Raw genomic sequence first — 22788 nt, 5'->3', positions numbered from 1 at the left:
TTTTTTTTTAATACGTCGCAATGCGTCGTTTAGGGGAAAAAACGCATCCTGCAAAGTTGTTTGCAGGATGCGTTTTTGCCCCATAGAGTTACATTACCGACGCATTGCAACGTATTGACACAACGGTTGCGCCGTGTTGTGGCGGACCGCCGGGAGCAAAAAATGTTAAATGTAACGTTTTTTGCAGCCGACGGACTGCTTTTTCCGACCGCGCGTGCGCGGCCGGAACTCCGCCCCCACCTCCCTGCACCTTACAATGGGGCAGCGGATGCGCCGGAGAAATGCATCCGCTGCACCCGTTGTGCGGCACAACAAACGCTAGCGTCGGAATTTCGGCCCGACGCAATGCGACGGGCCGAATCCGACGCTAGTGTGAAAGTAGCCTAAAGGACACCGAAAGTGGCAAACTCTGGCATTCTATATGCACCAATTGAATGTGCTTTAAAAATGAAAGCTGGACTATTATTCACGCCTATGGGAAGAATGGGGCTGTCATACAGATTTATTGCGTACCTTTAGTGTAAAACTCTGTAGCCTTGTTTTTGTTAAATCATCATGATACATTTCAGTTTCCTCGGTGCTTGACTTGTGGCTCAATGACGAGCCGAGGTCTCATTCTGCACGTGCGCCATTTTCCTGAAGACCACCAGAAGTCGATCTGCGCATGCACCGGCGTCATTTTCATGAAGACCGCAACCAACGAGAGCACTGCCCACAGCTATGACGGCCCAAAATTTAAATTAATGCGTGGAGATGAATGCAAAAGAGGTAGTGGAGGGACCGTCTGAGCCGAAGTATGAAGAAACCAAAATTTATCATGAAGATTTAACGAAAACCAGGCTGCAGATTTTTACACTAATGGTATGTGTTAAATCAGTATGACAGCGCCATTCTGCCCATACCTTTAGTTTAGCATGGATGATTCCGACGACAGGTTCTCTTTAAATTCTGTCACTTGCTCCCAAATACAAAATCTTTTCATCGTTCTTTACTACTTAAAGCATACCAATTGTGGATAGCTGCTAAAAGGAGCAACTGACACATTTTTTTAATGGTATGTGGCAAATCTCACCAAGACTGAACATACACCTTTAAGGGTATGTGCACACGTTGCGGATTTTGCTGCGAATTCGCAGCTGTTTCATGTAAACCTATGGAAAACAAAATCCGCAGTGCACATGCTGCAGAAAAAAACGCGCGGAAACGCTGCGTTGTTTATTCCACAGCATGTTCATTCTTTGTGCGGATTCCGCAGCGGTTTACACCTGCTCCATTATAGGAATCTGCAGATGTAAGGCTATGTGCACACGGTGTGGATTTTGCTGCGGATCCGCAGCGTTTCTGCAGCTGCGGATCCGCAGCAGTTTCCCATGAGTTTACAGTTCAATGTAAACCTATGGGAAACCGAAAACGCTGTGCACATGCTGCGGAAAAAAACGTGTCGGAACGCAGAGGTTTACAATCCGCAGCATGTCACTTCTTTGTGCAGAATCGCGGCGATTCTGCACACATAGGAATGCATTGATCCGCTTACTTCCCTCATGGGGCTGTGCCCACCATGCGGGAAGTAGGCGGATCATGTGCGGATGGTACCCGGGGTGGAGGAGAGGAGACTCTCCTCCAGGCCCTGGGAACCATATTTGTGTTAAAAAAAAAAGAATTAAAATAAAAAATAATGATATACTCACCTCTCAGTGCGGCATGCTGCCGTCTGGTCGCAGGGTTGCTATGCATCACGAAGGTCCTTCTCGCATAGCATCTTTGAAACCGGACCGCCGCATGCAGCCACGAGGAGATCGGGACATCTGGGGATGAGTATAACCATTTTTTAAAATTATTTTTAACATTACTATCAATAGTGAAACAAGTGCAGGAGTAAAACCCGCAGCGGAAACCGCAAGACAAACCGTGATAAATCTGCAGGGATAACTGCAGCGGGTTTGCCCTGCAGATTTATCAAATCCGCTGCGGGAAAACCCGCCGAAGACCCTTCCTGCGTGTGCACATAGCCTAAAACCGCAGGAGGAATCCGCAGTAAATCTGCAGGTAAAACGCAGTGCTTTTAACCTGCAGATTTTTCAAAACAGTTGCGGAAAAATCCGCAGAGGATCCATCTACGTGTGCACATACCCTTAATGTACAGCTCTGGCAAAAATTAGGAGACCACTGCAAAATGTTCAGTTTCTCTGATTTCTCTTTATAGGTATATTTTTGAGTAAAATGTATTTTTTTCATTTATTCTATAAACTTCTGACAACATGTCTCCGAATTTCCAAACAATAAATTTTGTATTTTTTTTCTGAAAAGGAGAAATGGTCAAAATTAAAAAAAAAAATGCATTGCTTTCAGACCTCAAATAATGCAAAGAAAACAAGTTCATGATCATTTAGAAACACCAATAATGTTTTAACTCAGGAAGAGTTAATAACAAAATCAATATTTTGTGGAATAACCATGATTTTTAATCACAGCTTTCATGCGTCTTGGCATGCTTTCCACCAGTCTTTCACATTGCTTCTGGCACAAAAATTTCAGCAGTTCTTCTTTGTTTGATGGCATGTGACTATCCATCATCCTTGGGCTGCCCATGACAGGGTTTTGATGTGGTGGTCTCTTAATTTTTTGCCAGAGCTGTATATCTCCTGCATGCAGACCCGTTGAAGCGCTAGCATTGCGCGAAACGGCCGTCGTCTCCTCCTGCTCGCTTGAGCTCCACTACCCTTCCCCCAGCCATGAAGTTTTTCTTATGAAGACCCAATAAAGCTGCTATTTTTGAAGATTGGTGAGTGCATTCCGCTTTCGTCTGTTTTCATTACATGGATCATAATTATCGTTATGGAGTTGCACCCGTGATCTTTTTGGATATGGCTGTCTTACATTAAGATTTACTAAACACACCGGCTTTTTAACTGAAAAGGTGTTTTAGACAGTGCCGTTCATCTTTTTCTTTTTATGTTTCTACTATCAAGATTTACTTATTTTATGCACGTGTTCATTTTGTACATCTGCATGTCCGGATTGTACATCAGTATGACATCATTTGCATTGGTGAATTCTTACACCGAAGAACAGCTCTATTGCAATGTTGGTGAGTGATCAGAGAACTACTTGCTACTTTGTGTCAGTATATCACATAAAATCCCAACAAAAAAACATTTAAATTTGTGGGTGTAACGTGAACAAATGAGGAAAAGTTCATGGGACATGAACCAGTGTCCAATGGGATTTCGATTCAGACACATTGCTGGCTACGTCAGAACTCTCCAGAGCTTAGTTTCCTTCCATTTCTGAGTGATCTTTCAAGCATGTTTGGGGGGTCATTGTCCTCCTGTCAAGGCAAGGCTCCCAGTGCCAGGGGCAGCAAAACAACTCCAAAACATCTTTGAACCTCCGCTATATTTGACTGTACTGTGTTGTTTTCTGTATAGGCCTTATTCCGTTTTCGGTAAACTGTAATAGAATGATGTTGTTTACCAAAAAGCTCTATCTTGGTCTCATCTGTCCACAATACTCTTTCCCAAAAGGATTTTGGCTTACTCAATTATATTTTGGCAAACTGCAGTCTAGCTTTTTTTATGTCTTTATACGAATAAATAAAAAAACAACTCTGTTTGGGAGAGAAGAACAGACAAAACGTGGCGCCCTAAGTGCATAAACACAATATATAATAATCTTTGATGGGTGCACAACTTCATGCACTCACCTAGTGGAAGACTGATATGGTTTTAGATCTTGAATCCTCAAAAAATTCCTCTGGGATACTTTTCAATGGACAGGGCTTGCAGCTTGCATCAAGTGGATCCAAGTGAAAGAGCCAACCACAGGCTCACACAGGACAAGTAAATCAAAACGAACACATCCAGCCCATGAACGGCAGCGCTTCCCAGGACTCACATCCATAGATGATATTATGAATATTTTCTTTTTTATTAATTGATAGAAGAAGATACACCGCGTTTCGGATATAGTATATATCCTTCTTCAGGTATCATAAAAGCACACAATACAATTCCTATTGTAAAGAAAATATTCAAAATATCATCTTTGGATGTGAGTCCTGGGAAACGCTGCCGTTCATGGGCTGGATGTGTTTGGGTTTTTTTTATGTCTTTGTCAGCAGTGGGGTTGTTCTGGGTCTCCTGCCATAGCATTTAATTTTATACAAATGTCGACGGATAGTTCACTGACACTGACTCACTCTGAGCCTGCAGGACAGCATGAATTTTTTTGGCACTTAATTGGCGCTGCTTATCCACTATCCGGACATACTGCGTCGCAGCCTTTCATCAATTTCTTTTCTTTCGTCCATGCGCAGGGAGATTAGCTACAGTGCCATAGGTTGTAAACTTCTAGATTATGTTGTGCATCGTGGACAAAGGAACATCAAGATCTCTGGAGATGGACTTGTAACCTTGAGATTGTTGATATTTTTTTTCAATTTTCGTTCTTAAGTCCTCAGTCAGTTCTCTTCTCTTTCTGTTTTGCAAGCTTAATGTGACAAACAATGCTAAAAATTGAGTCAACGTCTCCCCTTTTTATCTGATTTTAGGTGTGATTTTCTTATTGCCCACACCTGTTACTTGTAACAGGTGAGTTTGAACAAGCATCACATGCTTGAAACAAAAGTTGTTTACCCACATTTTTGGAAAGGTGCCAACAATTTTGTCCTGCCCATTTTTGAGGTTTTGTGTGAAATTATGTCCAGTTTGCCTTTTTTTCTCTGCTTTTTTGTGTAGTTCCAATACATACAAAGGAAATAAATATGTGTAATTGCAGTAATGTTCTAGGAGAAATATTTAGTTTTCTGAAACAATTTAACGGGTGCCAACACTTTTGACCATTACTGTTTGTAATTGTGTAGTGTAAAGGAAATTATACATGGTTTAAAATTATTTTAAAAATCTAAATCTGAAAATTGTCACATGCATTCTTATTCAACCTCCTTTGGTCTGATACCTTTAAATAAAATCCTGAGTTACCAATTGTCTCCAGAAGTCACATAATTAGTAACTTCAATCCACCTGTGTGTGATTTATTCTCAGTTTAACTACAGCAGTTATGTGAAGGCCTCAGAGATTTGTTTGAGAGCATTAGGTATCAAACAGCGTAATGAAAACCAAGCACCACGCAAGACAGGTCAGGGATAAAGTTGTGGAGAAGAGTAAAGCAGGCTTAGGTTCCAAAAAAATCTGATGGAGCTCTGTTCAGCATTAAAAAATGGAGGGAGTATGGCACAACTGCAAACCTTCCAAGATATGTCCATCCACCTAAACTGACATCCCAAGCTGGGGATGTACTAAATAGAGAAGAGGCCCATGGTCACTCTAGAGGAGCTGCAGAGATCCACAGCTCAGGGGGAAGAAATCGTCCACTGGACATTTATTAGTTGTATATTCCACAAATTTGACGTTTATGGAAGAGTGGCAAGAAGAAAGCCATTTTTGAAAGCAAGCAATGAGAAGTCATGTTTGCAAAAAAACATGCAGGTTACACAGCTAGCATGTGGGCGAAATGCAAAACCCTATGTGTGGCGGAAAACGAATACTTCACATGTAAAGCGCCATGGAATAAATGGCGCTATAATAATAAATAAATAATAAATAATACTTCACATTACCCTGAAAACACCATTCTCATTGTCAAACGTGGTGGCAGCATCATGCTGTGGGGATGCTTCAGCGGGGACAGGGAAGCTGGTCAGGGTTGATGGATAGAGCTAAATACATGGCAATCCTGGAGGAAAACTTGTTAGGCTTTTTTCCCACAATGAGCTTTTATCATGTTTTTAACACCACGTGTTTTCTCTAAGTCAAAATCGCAGTTCCAGCGAAGTGGATGGGATTTCTTGGAATCTCATGCACACTGTTCTTATTTATGCTAGGTAAACTCAACTGCAGTGCTTTTTTCCAAATCCGCAGCATGTCAATTTCTCTTCTGGGTATTCTGAGTTTTCTGTGCATATTTTCTCCATAGACTTACATTAGATGCAAAAAATCTGCAGGTAAAAAACACATGCATTTTTAGTGCATTTTTGCTGCAGAAACGTATCAAAACGCATGTAATCCACACCCACGTATGTCAAGAAACTTCAGTGAAATTAAAATACCAGAAAGTCTAAAAAACAAAGCAGTTTTATTTAAAGAAAGACACACCAAACGTACACAAAAAGCGCGATAATAACGCATGTTTAAAAAATGTACACAAAAAACGCAAGTAACCTAATTTAAATAATAGGTAAAAAACGCACTAAAAGTGCATTGTGGGAACGTAGCGTTAGATGCTGCAAAAGACTGAGGTGTAGGTTCACCTTCCAGCAGGACAACGACTCTTAACATACTGCAAGAGCTACAATGGAATGGTTTAGATAAAAGCATATTCATGTGTGAATGAACCAGTCCAGACCTAAATCCTATTGAGAAACTGTGACAAGAATTGAAAATTACTGTTCACAGCCGCCTCCATCCAATCTCACTGAGCTAGTTACTGTTAGTTTGTAAAGAAGAATGGACAAAAATTACAACCTCTAGATGTGCAAAGCAGGTAGAGACAGACCACAAAAGACTTGCAGCAGTATGGCAACAAAAGGTGGTCCTACAAAGTATTGACTCCGGGGGAGGGGGTGAATACAAATTTCCTATATACCGGTATTTTTTTTTATTTTTTTTATAGAAAATCATTTATCATTACCCTTAGGCTACATGCACACGTTGCGGAAAGTCCTGGTGATTTTTCTGGACTGATTTTGGTAAATCCGCAGGTAAACCGGACTGCGGATTACCTGCGGAATTACCGCGGATTTACCGCTTTTTTTTGCGGTTTTAGTGCGGATTTCACATGCGGTTTTACACCTGCGGATTCCTATTATGGAGCAGGTGTAAACCGCTGCGGAATCCGCACAAAGAATTGACATGCTGTGGAATAAACAACGCTACGATTCTGTGTTTTTTTCCGCAGCATGTGCACGGCGGATTTTGTTTTCCATAGGTTTACATGGTACTGTTAAGGTACCGTCACACTTAGCGACGCTGCAGCGATACCGACAACGATCCGGATCGCTGCAGCGTCGCTGTTTGGTCGCTGGAGAGCTGTCACACAGACCGCTCTCCAGCGACCAACGATGCCGGTAACCAGGGTAAACATCGGGTAACTAAGTGCAGGGCCGCGCTTAGTAACCCGATGTTTACCCTGGTTACCATCCTAAAAGTAAAAAAAAACAAACACTACATACTTACCTACAGCCGTCTGTCCTCCAGCGCTGTGCTCTGCACTCCTTCTGTACTGTCTGTGTGAGCACAGCGGCCGGAAAGCAGAGCGGTGACGTCACCGCTCTGCTTTCCGGCTGACCGACGCTCACAGCCAGTACAGGAGGAGTGCAGAGCACAGCGCTGGAGGACAGACGGCTGTAGGTAAGTATGTAGTGTTTGTTTTTTTTTTTACTTTAACGATGGTAACTAGGGTAAACATCGGGTTACTAAGCGCGGCCCTGCGCTTAGTAACCCGATGTTTACCCTGGTTACCAGTGAAGACATCGCTGAATCGGTGTCACACACGCCGATTCAGCGATGTCTACGGGGAGTCCAGCGACCAAATAAAGTTCTGGACTTTCTTCCCCGACCAGCGACAGCACAGCAGGGGCCTGATCGCTGCTGCCTGTCACACTGGACGATATCGCTAGCGAGGACGCTGCAACGTCACGGATCGCTAGCGATATCGTCTAGTGTGACGGTACCTTTAACTCAGGGAAAACAGCTGCGAATCCGCAGCGTCAAAACCACTGCAAATCCACAACATGTGCACATACCCTAACACATCACAAATACGTTCTACTATATGTGTTTTTATATCGCATAAAATTCCCCAAAAATGCTTTTAAGTTTGCGTGTGTAACGTGAAAAGACATGGAAAAGTTCACAGGGTATGAATGTTTTTCAAGGCACTGAAGGTAATGCATCATTTATATTGATTCCTGTTTTGTGATCATGTAAATATATTGGGTTGGTCTCTCTTTACTGTATACAGTCTACATATATCATAGACTAATAATCTTCTCCCCTCTGTACTTAGCATAGACAAATAAGCAGCAGCGTGTCAAGTGATACGGACTTCCTACCGGAGAAACGTTGCTCGAAAAGTGTCTGCAAATATACTGCATGTTCTATTAGCCCTGCATTGGCCTCACACATTAAACTTACGCATATTATATATCTCCAAAAAATGGGAGCAGCGCTCTGAAGTCAGTAATTAGCCTGAGCAATGTTTTGGCTGAAAATAACCGAACCTTTAAGCCTTACATATATATATACATGCATAGCGTGTGTATATATATATATATATATATATATATATATATATATATATATATATATATATATATATATATATAATTGTCTACGGGTCACTTCCGTCTTTCTGTCTGTCTGTCCGTCCTTCTTTCTGTCACAGATATTCATTGGTCACGGCCTCTGTCTGTCATGGAATCCAAGTCGCTGATTGGTCTCGCCAGCTGCCAGTCATGGCTGCCGCGACCAATCAGCGACGGGCACAGTCCGATTAGTCCCTCCCCTGCAGTCACAGTGCCCGCCGCCCGCTCCATACTCCTCGTAGTCAGTGTGCCCGACGCCCGCTCCATACTCCCTGCTCCATACTCCCCGCAGTCAGTGTCCCCAGCGCACGCTCCATACTCCCCGCAGTCAGTGTACCCGGCGCCCGCTCCATACTCCCTGCAGTCAGTGTCCCCGGCGCCCGCTCCATACTTCCCGCTCCATACTCCCCACGACGCAGTCAGTGTCCCCAGCACCCGCTCCATACTCCCCGCGGCGCAGTCAGTGTCCCCGGCGCCCGCTCCATACTCCCCTCCGGTCACCGCTCACACTGGGTTAATGCCAGCAGTAATGGACCGCGTTATGCCGCGGGTAACGCACTCCGTAACCGCTGCTATTAACCCTGTGTGACCAAGGTGGTTGGAACCAAAGATCTCAAATTTGGAACCAAATATCTCAATTCCAAATTTGGACTCATCAGACCAAAGCACAGATTTCCACTGGTCTAATGTCCATTCCTTGTGTTCTTTAGCCCAAACAAGTCTCTTCTGCTTGTTGCCTGTCCTTAGCAGTGGTTTCCTAGCAGCTATTTTACCATGAAGGCTTGCTGCACAAAGTCTCTTAACAGTTGTTATAGAGATGTGTCTGCTGCTAGAACTCTGTGTGGCACTGACCTGGTCTCTAATCTGAGCTGCTGTTAACCTGCGATTTCTGAGGCTGGTGACTCAGATAAACTTATCCTCAGAAGCAGAGGTGACTCTTGGTCTTCCTTTCCTGGGGCGGTCCTCATGTGAGCCAGTTTCTTTGTAACGCTTGATGGTTTTTGCAACTGCACTTGGGGACACTTTCAAAGTTTTCCCAATTTTTCGGACTGACTGACCTTCATTTCTTAAAGTAATGATGGCCACTCACTTTTTTTTTACTTAGCTGCTTTTTTCTTGCCATAATACAAATTCTAGCAGTCTATTCAGTAGGACTATCGGCTGTGTATCCACCAGACTTCTGCACATCACAACTGATGGTCCCAACCCCATTTATGAGGCAAGAAATCCCACTTGATAAACCAGACAGGGCACACCTGTGAAGTGACTACCATTCCCGGTGTCTATTTCTTGAAGCTCATCAAGAGAATGCCAAGAGTGTGCAAAGCAGTCATCAAAGCAAAAGGTGACTACTTTGAAGAACCTAGAATATAAGACATATTTTCAGTTGTTTCACACTTTTTTAAGTATATAATTCCACATGTGTTAATTCATAGTTTTGATGCCTTCATAATTTCAATTGTTTCACACTATTTTCTATATATAGGTACATGTTTTTTCTTCTCTACTCTTTTCTTGTAAGGTGTTGGGGGGTTGCTAACACAAGCTATGGGTTGAGCAGGTTTTTCCTATCTGAGCGGGGTGTGGGAGGACAGAGTCCAAGACCCTTCACCTGGCTACTTGTGTGAGGTATACAGGTAAAACAATAAGTGCGCCTCCTCCTTGTCCTTTTCTTATCGCAAACACCCCCTCCCTGCAGAGTACGACCTGTGCAGCAGAATGTGGATTGGCCACTTTTGAGTGTCGGCTGTAAACTAACGCCCTGTAATGTTTACTTGCTCCGAGGGGCACTGATACCGTGAGCTGTCCCCACCAGTTCCACCGGTGCCTACCTGAGCAATGAGCTGACATGAATTCCTCATTTCGGACCTGCTGTTTGCTTACGATTCCAGGGTTTGCTCTCCACCTGTGAGTAACGTAGTATTAAACTATATCTTTGTCATAGTGCAAGTTTTGCCAATTCTCATGAATTCTAATTTCATTCAGGAAGAAGTTTAACCCTTTGTATTGACCTGTCCAACAAGGCTATTTGCATAACAGCCTTTCTTCTTTAGGCCTAATTCACATTTGAGGTTGCAGAAGTAATAATACATCCGCAATGCTGTTGTTTTTCTAGAAAATGTTCCTCCATGTGTAAACCTAGTAAGGGCAAGTAGATAAGTCAGGCAGTGGTTGGAAAAACTTTAAAATCAGCATAAGGTGTGAACGGGATCTTGTAAAATCTTGCTGACTATTGCAGCACGTCTGGCTGCCTCAGTAATGGGCTACATGTGGCCTGCAGAGGTTTTATGGCAGCTTTACACTCGGCCCACTCAATACATTTACCAATATATTCCTACGCACGGACTGCTCAGATTATTAGTGCAGGGTAGTAGAATCTCGGATACTATGTAGATGAATATAAACCCATAATTGTGTGGAATATATTACCGCTTATAATAGACTGATGTGCGTCAATGCTAGTTGTGGAATAATAGATGAGAGCGTAACATCTGTCCCGTATAACAATTATACCACAGAGCTGTACTCCGCAGCCGAGGCGCTATATCAACTATAAATTACACATGACTATTCAGAGAGCTAGGATCTGCTTCACACCCAGGCTTGGACTGGCCCGCAGGAGGACAGGGGAATCCTCGAGTGGGCCACCACCTTCTTATATGAGCAGTACTTGGCACAATATACTTTAATCACTATGTACAGACAAAGGCGGCGACAAAGTATTCATTTACCAATCTAGCAGTTCATCGTTAATTACCTTTGTTATTGAGTATATTGTCACATTAGCTGAAAAGTTGGGCCCTGGAGTTGGTTACTGGTGGGCCCTTGGCACGCCACTCTGACACTGTAATCACACCATGTTTTTGTGATGTTCTTGATGTACCATTTCTATTATAAAAAAAGTATCTAAATGTATACATTTCTATTTACATAGAATATACGGTAATAGGAAAAAGAACGTATGTCAGATTGGTATCCTAGTGTGCACATAACCGTTTCAGTCCTTTTTTTTTTTAATGGGATGCAAATAATTCAGTGTACCATACTTTATCATCTACTATATAATTGTCTAAGGGGTACTTCCGTCTTTCTGTCACGGTTATTCGTTCGCTGATTGGTCTCGGCAGCTGCCTGTCATGGCTGCCGTGACCAATCAGCGACGCGCACAGTCCGGAAGAAAATGGCCGCTTCTTACTCCCTGCACTCACTGCCCGACACCCGCATACACCCCTCCAGTCTGCCCTCACACAGAGTTAATGGCAGCAGTAACGGACCGCGTTATGCCGCGGTGTAATGCAGTCCGTTACCGCTGCTATTAACCCTGTGTGACCAAGTTTTTTACTATTGACGCAGCCTATGCAGCGCCAATAGTAAAAACATTGAATGTTAAAAATAATTTAAAAAATAAAAAATTATTATATACTCACCTACGTCGCCTTTCCCGCTCATCATCACAAGTCCTGCGCGGAAAGGACCTGCCGTGACGTCACGGTCATGTGACCGCTACACGGTCATGTGACCGCGACGTCATGACAGGTCCTGCACGACAAGGACCTGCCGTGACGTCACGATCATGTGACCGCGACGTCAGCACACCCTGGGACTGGAAGATGCCGCCTGCACCCCACACAGGCGACAGTGTTACAACGCGCCTGCGGAAGGTGAGTATATGTTTATTTTTTATGTTTTTAACCTGTGTCATACGTGGCTGGGCAATATACTACATGGGCTGGGCAATATACTACATGGGCTGTGCAATATGCTACGTGGCTCTGTGCTGTATACTATGTCACTGGGCAATATACTACGTGGCTGGGCAATATACCACGTGGCTGGGCAATATACTACGTGGCTGGGCAATGTACTACGTGACTGGGCAATATACTACGTCACTGGGCAATATACTACGTCACTGGGCAATATACTACATGGCTCTGTGCTGTATACTACGTCACTGGGCAATATACTACGTCACTGGGCAATATACTACGTCACTGGACAATATACTATGTGGCTCTGCTGTATACTATGTCACTGGGCAATTTACAACTACGTGGCTGGGCAATATACTACGTGGCTGGGCAATATACTACATGACTGGGCAATATACTACGTGGACATACATATTCTAGAATACCTGATGCGTTAGAATCGGGCAACCATCTAGTCCTTTATAAATACTGATCCATTTTTATAACATTGCAGTCTGTGGAAGATAGATGTAAATATATTGTCATACATTTGCATTCACTTGTTCTTCCTTTATTTCATGTGTTCCTTTTTTTTCCCAGAAAAAAAGTCACGTGATCTCCTGAGATTCTACTGCATGTCAATTAAAAAAATGCATCAGTTTTTAAGGAAAACAGATACGATTGTAGATGTTAAAAAAAAGATGATTTTTCTACATCAGTATTTGTAAGCTACAACCAGGGGTAGAACAATCAGAGAAAAGTATAATGGCAATATGTCACCACTTTGGTATTTTTAGAAGAAGTAACATGTAAAGACGCAATGAAAACGACCACTGGCCTATTAAAGCGCTGTGTTCCCATACCTTGCTCACGGTGTCTTTTGTGAAGGATTTGGAGCAGAAACTAAGAAGAAATTAAAAAACTTGGGGATTTCTGCTCCATAAACTCTGCAAAAAGATTCTGTGTGCACACTGCTATTTTTTTTCCACAATGCAGCATGCTTGAAGTGTGAAGTGCTCCCATCTGCTTAGCTATAGGACTTGGAAAACACTAGAACAATGCATGTAAAAAACAGTGCAAAATAAAAAAGAGACTGAAAATACTTGTTAAACAATCTTGTAATATCGCTTGTGTTGCATGTCGTCTTTTTCATGTGTTTTATGGCCCTAAAAAAAGGTTTGTTTTGAAAAGTCTTGGGTGAGCAAATGCGTGAAATGTAAAAAGTGTGGTTTGTTGGAGCTACTAGTGATGAGCAAACGTGCTCGGGTATGGTGTTATCCGAGCATGCTCAGGTGCTAACCGAGTGTCTTCGGCGTTCTCAAAAAATGTGTTCCCCGCACCTGCATGTCTCGCGTCTGCTCGACAGCCGCAACATATGCAGGGATTGCCGAACAAACAGGCAATCCCTGCATGTGTGGCGCCTATCATACAGCCACGAGACTTGCAGGCGTGGGGACTCAATCACATTTTTGAGCACGCAGAAGCCACATTGTAAATCCAGTAGATTGCACAATGTCACAATTCAGCAACAGAATGTCTGCAGACTCCAAACCAGAAACTACACCTCCCCCCCCCCTTTTTTTAAAGTTGGATCTTAATTAAAAAATTTTCAAATTTAAGGACATTTACAGAGTAAAAGGGGAAAAAAAAAACAAAAAAAGCCCTTACCTTCCAATCTCTTCCCCCAAGGCAGTATAACAAGTCATATCAAAGTGCAAAAGCTGAACCACAGTTCGATAGAAGGTGAAAATATTGTTGGTTACTGTTAGGAAAGGTAACATACAGATAAGTACGGGTAGGTTGGAAAAAGCGGCTTGGAAAATCACAAATCACATTTTTCCATTCATTTGCATTTCTCATTCCTAGCAGATTAAAATTGGATCATTTTGGTATTAATAAAGACTGGATATTAATAATTGAGAACAAATCTTAATTTAAAGTGGTGTTTTATGTCCTCCCTTGTTATGTAAATATTTGCAGGAAACAGTAATATTTGTGTACTGTACACATGACTGATATCTCGCTGTCTTAACACAGGCTGTGGAAAACGTCATGATGGTGGAATCTGCATCTGAATCGATTCGATCAACTCCAACCAGTCAAAACGGAGTTGGCAGTATTCCTAACCAGTCAGATGGAGGTGGAGCAAGGGAAGGCAGCGCCAGTGGGGAGACTAATGGAGAGTTAAGCACAGCAGAGCTCCTGCATTTCCAGCAGCAACAGGTAAAAGGAAACAAGACAATTTTTTAAAAAAAAAATTGCATCATTTTGTGTTCACTTTTTTTTTTGCATGGGGAAAACTGGGGTGGAGATCGATGGAAAACAAGCAGGTGGGAATGTGTATATAAATGATGATGCACTTGGTGTGAGCAGTCATCCAGTGCTGACAGGGTCCCTTTAAATATTCCAATCCTCCCTATTCCAGCACTCCTCGGAGCCAATCCTGTAGTGATTAAGTCACTTCATTAATTCACGTGACCGCTGCAGCCAATCACAGGTCTCTGTAGTCACATGTCATAAATGCCAACTAGACTTCTGAGGACAATGACTAGATGCAGTAGTCGCATAAATGATGGATGTGACTTAATTGCTGGAGGATCCATGAATGAAAACGTTCGAATAAGTGAGCAATTCTTCATTTTACACTTTTTATTGGTATTTTGAAAAGGAGGTACTTGGAGAAATTATATAAACCGATCAAATGCTCTTGGCCTCCAAATGGCAATGAAACTTTGGGAGGAGCAAAAGCCAGAACAGATGAGAAACTGCATGTATTCAGAATCCCTGTCTTCTATGTTCTTCCTGTAGGCTCTACAGATGGCGCGGCAGCTTTTGCTCCAGCAGGCGACGGGACTGAGCACTCCTAGCAGTGCAGAGAACAAGCAGCCTTCAGTACAGGTGAGACCATAGCACAGGTGAGAAGGGAAGCCATGTCTTTTGATAAGGGTATAACAATCTTACTGATCTGTTTCCTTACCACAGGTCCCAGTTTCAGTCGCTATGATGTCTCCACAGATGATCACGCAGCAACAGATGCAGCAGATATTGTCTCCGGCCCAACTTCAGGCTGTCATGCAACAGCAGCAAGCTCTAATGTTACAGCAGGTAAGGTAGGAAGTAGGAATTACAGCTTGGTCTGGCTCATTTTTACATCAGAGGCACCTGTTGGCAGGCAGAAAGAATTCATACAAAAATGCCAGTGTAATGATCACGGTGAGAACACTACCAATGCTTGATCTTTTCACTTTCGTAAGGCTACGTTCCCACCTTGCAGGTTTTTTTCACCTATTATTTAAATTAAGTTACTTGCGTTTATTAACATGCGTTTATATTACGACTATAGCGTTGTTTTTTTGTCTCTTGTTGGTGTGTCATGCTTTAAATAAAGCTTCTTTGTTTTTTGATACTTCATGGTTTTTGGCTTTGACAAAACTTTACTGATAGGGCTCACTCACACTTAAAAGTCGGATTGCATTCAGACCAATGTTATTCAATGATTCAGTGCATACTCTTCTGCAATTTTTTTTCAGCTCAGATCGAGATCGGACTGAAAAAAATCGCCAATGCAAGTCAATGGGTGCGAGAAAAAAAATCGCACAGCATACGGACCTTTCGATTTTACTCATCCATCTCCTAGAAAACCCAACATTTCATCAGCCAAGTAAAGTAAAAGCATGATGAATCAGAATAGAATAAAGTCATGTCATGGTGCACTTTTGACCAGTTACGATCTATTTATAGTTTACATTTTGACGCCCTTTCTCTGGCCCAGTCATATCAGACCTGTTCATGAGGAGAGATGACAAGAACCAATCAAACAACACAAACTCATTTAAGCTGTTGCTGAGCCCCCAGTCAGATTAACCCCTGATAAACTGAACTCTTACTAATACACTGTGACATCATGCAGCCCCAAGCTTATGCCAGCTGTGTGGTTTTCTATGCCAGTCGAGATGTGGACAGTACAGAGGAAAGTTCATTGTGTTTTGTGGCTCGCTAAATTCGAATCCGTGAACAAAGTGCTATGTGAATATCAGCGCATTTATAACGAAGCGCCACCACATAGGAATAACATTACTTGGTGGAAAAAGCAGGTGAAGGAAACCGGCAGTTTGGTGGAGAAGCCCCGTTCTGGTAGGCCATCAGTCAGTGACGAGTCTGTAGAGGCTATACTATAGCTACCAAAGGAGCCCTAAAAAATCTGTACGTGCGTGTGCTTGACAATTACACCTAAGCAAGACTACAGTTCATAAAGTGTTAAAGAAACGTCTCTGTTTTACGGGGTACAAATTGCGGCTGTTGCTCGCTAGACCCAAACGATGCGCGTTTGCTACAGGTATGCTTCATGAGATCGACAGTGATGCAAGACTGGTGCAGAAGATTGTGTTTAGCGATGAGGCGACCTTTCATATCTGTCGACATGTTCATCGCCATAACGTCCGAATATGGGCTGCTGAACATCCTCATGCCTACGTTGAGTATGAACATAACACCCCTAAAGTGAGCGGGTGGTGTGGCCTGATGCATGATAAGGTGATAGGCCCATTTTTTTTCGCGGAGCGGTCTGTAATGGCAAACACGTATCTTGACATGTTGGAATTGTATGCAGTGCCACAATTTCCAGAAGTTGTCATCTTTCAACAGAACAGCGCTCCTCCACACTACGCCACAATTGTTCGTGAGTTTCTGGATAGAACATTCCGCCGGCGGTGGATAGGCAGGGGTTCTGTCAACGCAAATAGATAAATGGCTGCACTCAATTGTACTAAAGCAAGTAAATGTGTGATACATGAAATGTGAATAGCATAATGGCTCGTGAAATCTATGAAAAAACACATTAGATGCTTAGCACAAAATTTGGCCAAAAAATGTGAGCCCATCCACCAAACGTCAAGGTAATCTCAGATCGGATGGGTCCCTGACCTGACTGCCTAGTGTGAACACTTACCTATGGCTAATAACATGGTAAAGCCTGCATTTATAGGAAGCTCAGAACCAACTGTGTTTGGATGTAATTAAAATAACAGCATGGTGAAGGGCGGAGCGTTCAAGTCAGAAAAGAATAGAGCATAGTAAATATAGGTAAACTGACTGAACAGCAATCTAGTCTGAACTGGTGCATAACCAAAAAACAACTTACATAGCAAATAGATGAATGGCTGCACTCAATTGTACTAAAGCAAGGGAATGTGTGATACATGAAATGGGAACAGCATAATGGCTCGTGAAATCTATGAAAAAACACATGAGATGCTTAGCACAAGATTTGGCAAAAGGGTTCTGTCAATACATGGCCACCAAGATCCCCAGATCTGACGCCCTTAGACTTTTACTTTAGGGGTTATGTGAAGCAACATGTGTACATTGAATGTATCAATGACATTAACCCCTTCATCTCTGGAGCTTGTTTCGTTTTTTGCTCCCCTTCTTTCCAGAGCCATAACTTTTTTATTTTTCCGTCAATATGGCCATGTGAGGGCTTATTTTTTGCGGGACGAGTTGTATTTTTGAAAGATACCATTGGTTTTACCATGTCGCGTAACAGAAAATGGGAAAAAAAATTCCAAGTGAGATGAAATTGCTAAAAAAAAGTGCACTCCCACACTTGTTTTTTGTTTGGCTTTTTTGCCATTATGATTCTCTAGGTCATTACGAGTTCATAGATACCAAACATGTCTAGGTTCTCTTTTAATTAAGTGGTTAAAAAAAAATTGCGCAATTTTCTGTTACTCGTAGCGTCTCCAATTTTCGTGATCTGGGGTTGGGTGAGGACTTATTTTTTGCGTGTCGAGCTGACGTTTTTAATTATACCACTTTAGTGCAGATATGTTCTTTTGATCGCTCGTTATTGCATTTTAATGCAATGTCGCAGCCACCAAAAAGACGTAATTTTGGCGTTTTGATTTTTTTTCTCGCTTTGCCGTTTAGCGATCAGGTTAATCCTTTCTTTTATTGATAGATCGGGCGATTCTGAACGCGACAATACCAAATATGTGTAGGTTTGCTTTTTTTTATTGTTTTATTTTGATTGGGGCGAAAGGGGGATGATTTGAACTTTTATATTTTTTTTATATTTTTAAACACTTTTTTTTTCATTTTGGCATGCTTCAATAGCCTCCATGGGAGGCTAGAAGCATCCACTACTCGATCACCTGTGCTACATAGAGGTGATGCACAGATCACCTCTATGCAGCAGAATAACAGGCTTGCTATGAGCGCCGACCACAGGGTGGCGCTCATAGCAGTCTGGCTTCAACAGCCATAGAGGTCTTGAGGAGACCTCTGGTTGTGATGGCAACGAACCGATGACCCCCGATCACGTCACAGGGGTCAGCGGTGCGCGTACTTCCGGCTGCGCGACTGGCAGCGCTTGTTAAATGCAGCTGTCAGCGTTTGACAGTGGCATTTAACTAGTTAATGGACGCGGGCGGATCGCGATTCCGCTCATGCCCATTGTGGGCACATGTCAGCTGTTGAAAACAGCTGACATGTCGCGGCTTTGAGGTGGGCTCACCGCCGTGTGTGGCAAGAACTTCACTATCGTTTTGATGTTTGTAGGGCAGCAAATGGAGCCTACATCGGACTGCACTGAATAGGTATGAAACTGGGAGTGTTTTTCTTTTATTTGGAGCAGATATCACATTTCTATCGTTTTCTGTTGCTTTCCAGTGACTGGTCCAAAGTGCACCATGACTTTACGGACACACTGTGTATGTGTGTGTGTGTATATATATATATATATATATATATATATATATATATATATATATATATACAGTGCCTACAAGTAGTATTCAACCCCCTGCAGATTTAGCAGGTTTACACATTTGGAATTAACTTGGCATTGTGACATTTGGACTGTAGATCAGCCTGGAAGTGTGAAATGCACTGCAGCAAAAAAGAATGTTATTTCTATGTTTATTTTTTTTTTTTAAATTGTGAAAAGTCTTTTCAGAGGGTCATTTATTATTCAACCCCTCAACCCACCAGAATTCTGTTTGGTTCCCCTAAAGTATTAAGAAGTAGTTCAGGCACAAAGAACAATGAGCTTCACATGTTTGGATTCATTATCTCTTTTTCCAGCCTTTTCTGACTATTTAAGACCCTCCCCAAACTTGTGAACAGCACTCATACATGGTCAACATGGGAAAGACAAAGGAGCATTCCAAGGCCATCAGAGACAAGATCGTGGAGGGTCACAAGGCTGGCAAGGGGTACAAAACCCTTTCCAAGGAGTTGGGCCTACCTGTCTCCACTGTTGGGAGCATCATCCGGAAGTGGAAGGCTTATGGAACTACTGTTAGCCTTCCACGGCCTGGACAGCCTTTGAAAGTTTCCTCCCGTGCCGAGGCCAGGCTTGTCCGAAGAGTCAAGGCTAACCCAAGGACAACAAGGAAGGAGCTCCGGGAAGATCTCATGGCAGTGGGGACATTGGTTTCAGTCAATACCATAAGTAACGTACTCCACCGCAATGGTCTCCGTTCCAGACGAGCCCGTAAGGGACCTTTACTTTCAAAGCGTCATGTCAAGGCTCGTCTACAGATTGCTCATGATCACTTGGAGGACTCTGAAACTGACTGGTTCAAGGTTCTCTGGTCTGATGAGACCAAGATCGAGATCTTTGGTGCCAACCACACACGTGACGTTTGGAGACTGGATGGCACTGCATACGACCCCAAGAATACCATCCCTACAGTCAAGCATGGTGGTGGCAGCATCATGCTGTGGGTCTGTTTCTCAGCCAAGGGGCCTGGCCATCTGGTCCGCATCCATGGGAAGATGGATAGCACGGCCTACCTGGAGATTTTGGCCAAGAACCTCCGCTCCTCCATCAAGGATCTTAAGATGGGTCGTCATTTCATCTTCCAACAAGACAACGACCCAAAGCACACAGCCAAGAAAACCAAGGCCTGGTTCAAGAGGCAAAAAATCAAGGTGTTGCAGTGGCCTAGTCAGTCTCCTGACCTTAACCCAATTGAAAACTTGTGGAAGGAGCTCAAGATTAAAGTCCACATGAGACACCCAAAGAACCTAGATAACTTGGAGAAGATCTGCATGGAGGAGTGGGCCAAGATAACTCCAGAGACCTGTGCCGGCCTGATCAGGTCTTATAAAAGACGATTATTAGCTGTAATTGCAAACAAAGGTTATTCCACAAAATATTAAACCTAGGGGTTGAATAATAATTGACCCACACTTTTATGTTTAAAATTTATAAAAATTTAACTGAGCAACAAAACTTTTTGGTTTGTAAGATTTATGCATCTGTTAATAAATCCTGCTCTTGTTTGAAGTTTGAAGGCTCTAACTTATTTGCATCTTATTAAACCTGCTAAATCTGCAGGGGGTTGAATACTACTTGTAGGCACTATATATATATATATATATATATATATATATATATATATATATATATATATATATATATATATATATATATACATACATACATACATACATACATACATACATACATACATACATACATACATACATACACACATATATATATATATATATATATATATATATATATATACACACACACACACACACTGCTCCCACATCCTAGATATCACTGAATGAAATTTTCCAGTTGTAAATCGTTATTCATTTTATAGTAGAATGTGTTGAGAACAATAAAACCTAAAAATGATCAACGTAAATTACAACTAACATCCCACGGAGGTCTGGAGTTGGAATGAGTCTCAAAATCAAAGTGGAAAATGAGGTTACAGGCTGATCCAACTTCAGTGGAAATGCCTCAAGACAAGGAAATGATGCTCAGTAGTGTGTGTGGCCTCCATGTGCCTGTATGATCTCCCTACAACGCCTGGGCATGCTCTTGATGAGGCGGCGGATGGTCTCCTGAGGGATCTCCTCCCAGACTTGGACAACAGCATCCGCCAACTCCTGGACAGTCTGTGGTGCAACGTGACGGTGGATGGTGCGAGACATGATGTCCCAGATGTGTTCAATCGGATTCAGATCTGGGGAACGGGCGGGCCAGTCCATAGCTTCAATGCCTTCATCTTGCAGGAACTGCTGACACACTCCAGCCACATGAGCTCTGGCATTGCCCTGTATTAGGAGGATCCCAGGGCCAACCGCACCAGCATATGGTCTCACGAGGTCTGAGGATCTCATCTCAGTACCTAATGGCAGTCAGGCTACCTCTTACGAGCACATGGAGGGCGGTGCGGCCCTTCAAAGAAATGCCACCCCACAGCATTAATGACCCACTGCCAAACCGGTCATTCTGAGCAGCAGATCGCTCTCCACGGCGTCTCCAGACTGTCACGTCTGTCACATGTGCTAAGTGTGAACCAGTGACGAATTTGCCAATCCTGGTGTTCTGTGGCAAATGCCAAGCGTCCTGCACAGTGTTGGGCTGTGAGCACAACCCCCATTTGTGGACGTCGGGCACTCAGACCATCCTCGTGTTGGTTTCTACCGTTTGTGCAGACACATGCACATTTGTGGCCTGTTGGAGGTCATTTTGCAGGGCTCTGGCAGTGCTCTTCCTGTTCCTCCTTGCACAAAGGCTGAGGTAGCGGTCCTGCTGCTGCTGGGTGTTTGCTCACTTTGCTTTTATATTAGGTTTTGTCTGTTTAGTGGCCAGTGTGAATATGCGTCTACACGCTGCATGTACACCTTCTTATATTCCAGTTCATCTCTTTAGGTTTTTGTTTGTTTCCTTATATGGTTCTGGCAGCAAACAATAAAAAGGTTCAGAATATGGCAAAAAAAAACATTTTTTTCCTAAAAAATATATCTTTTAGTAGCAAAATAATAGTAGCAAAACTTTAAAAAAAAATCTACATAAATAGGTATCACTGGCCCAAAGTATAAAGTGGTCATAATTTTTATTATATGGAGAATGGTGCCAAAAAACTATTCACAAATTGCTGGTTTTTGTTCACCCTGCGACACTTAAGGCTATGTTCCCATGATGCGTATTTGGTGAGTTTTTGATGTTGCAGATTTTCTGTACCATTTCTCCACCTTTGCGGTTACTTGCATTATATTTATTTTTTCATTTCTCGTTTGAGTGTGTTTTTACATGTGGTTTTATATAGTTTTTGACATTGCAGTTTTTGTCTTTTTGGTCAATTATATTTTAAAAAAGGACAGCATACTTGAGATTTCTATAAATTCCATATACTTTGCTGGAAGTGTAAGGGTATATGTCCACGTTCAGGATTGCATCAGGATTTGGTCAGGATTTTTCATCAGTATTTGTAAGCCAAAACCAGGAGTGGAACAATTAGCAGAAAAGTATAATAGAAACATACGCACCACTTCTGCATTTATCACCCACTCCTGGTTTTGGTTTACAAAAACTGATGAAAAATCCTGACCAAATCCTGATGCAATCCTGAACGTGGACACATACCCTTAGGGTATGTTCATATGTTGTGTTTTTATGTGTTTTATTATTTTTTTTATGCAAATTTTAGCTGCGCTTTACAGTACCAGCAAAGTGTATGAGAATTCAGAAATCTCATGTACATCTTGGTTTTTGTGTCCTCAGTATTTTGTGCAAAACCTTGGGTTTTGCAGAATTGAGCCTGTCACTTCTTTCAGTGTTTTTTCAGTGTTTTTCACCCATTGAAAGAAATAAGTGGTGCAAAGAGTGCTGCAAAAACGCAGGTATTAGTTTTTGCTGCTTTTTTGAGCCGAAACCTGATGAAGTAGAATCTTTTTTTTTTTTTTTGCACTAAACTTTATCAT

General features: G+C 42.5%; 1 protein-coding gene across 8 annotated transcripts in view; it reads left to right on the top strand.

The window, feature by feature from the left end:
* FOXP4 (forkhead box P4) overlaps window positions 1-22788 on the top strand; it is a 97440-nt gene that overhangs the window by 35204 nt on the left and 39448 nt on the right. For 6 of the 8 annotated variants that reach the window (XM_069756358.1, XM_069756359.1, XM_069756357.1 and 3 more), the window contains exons 2-4: window positions 14092-14277; window positions 14863-14952; window positions 15037-15159. In XM_069756358.1, the coding sequence (XP_069612459.1) occupies window positions 14107-14277; window positions 14863-14952; window positions 15037-15159 (384 nt within the window). In that variant the 5' untranslated portion in view covers window positions 14092-14106. Of the gene's footprint in view, window positions 1-10148; window positions 10271-14091; window positions 14278-14862; window positions 14953-15036; window positions 15160-22788 lie in introns of those variants that run through there. The other 2 variants (XM_069756354.1, XM_069756360.1) reach the window with 2 other exon arrangements.

The sequence above is a fragment of the Ranitomeya imitator genome, chromosome 3, assembly GCF_032444005.1.
Source record: "Ranitomeya imitator isolate aRanImi1 chromosome 3, aRanImi1.pri, whole genome shotgun sequence".
Taxonomy (NCBI): Eukaryota; Metazoa; Chordata; class Amphibia; order Anura; family Dendrobatidae; genus Ranitomeya; species Ranitomeya imitator.
This window is presented reverse-complemented; position numbering and strand designations above follow the sequence as displayed.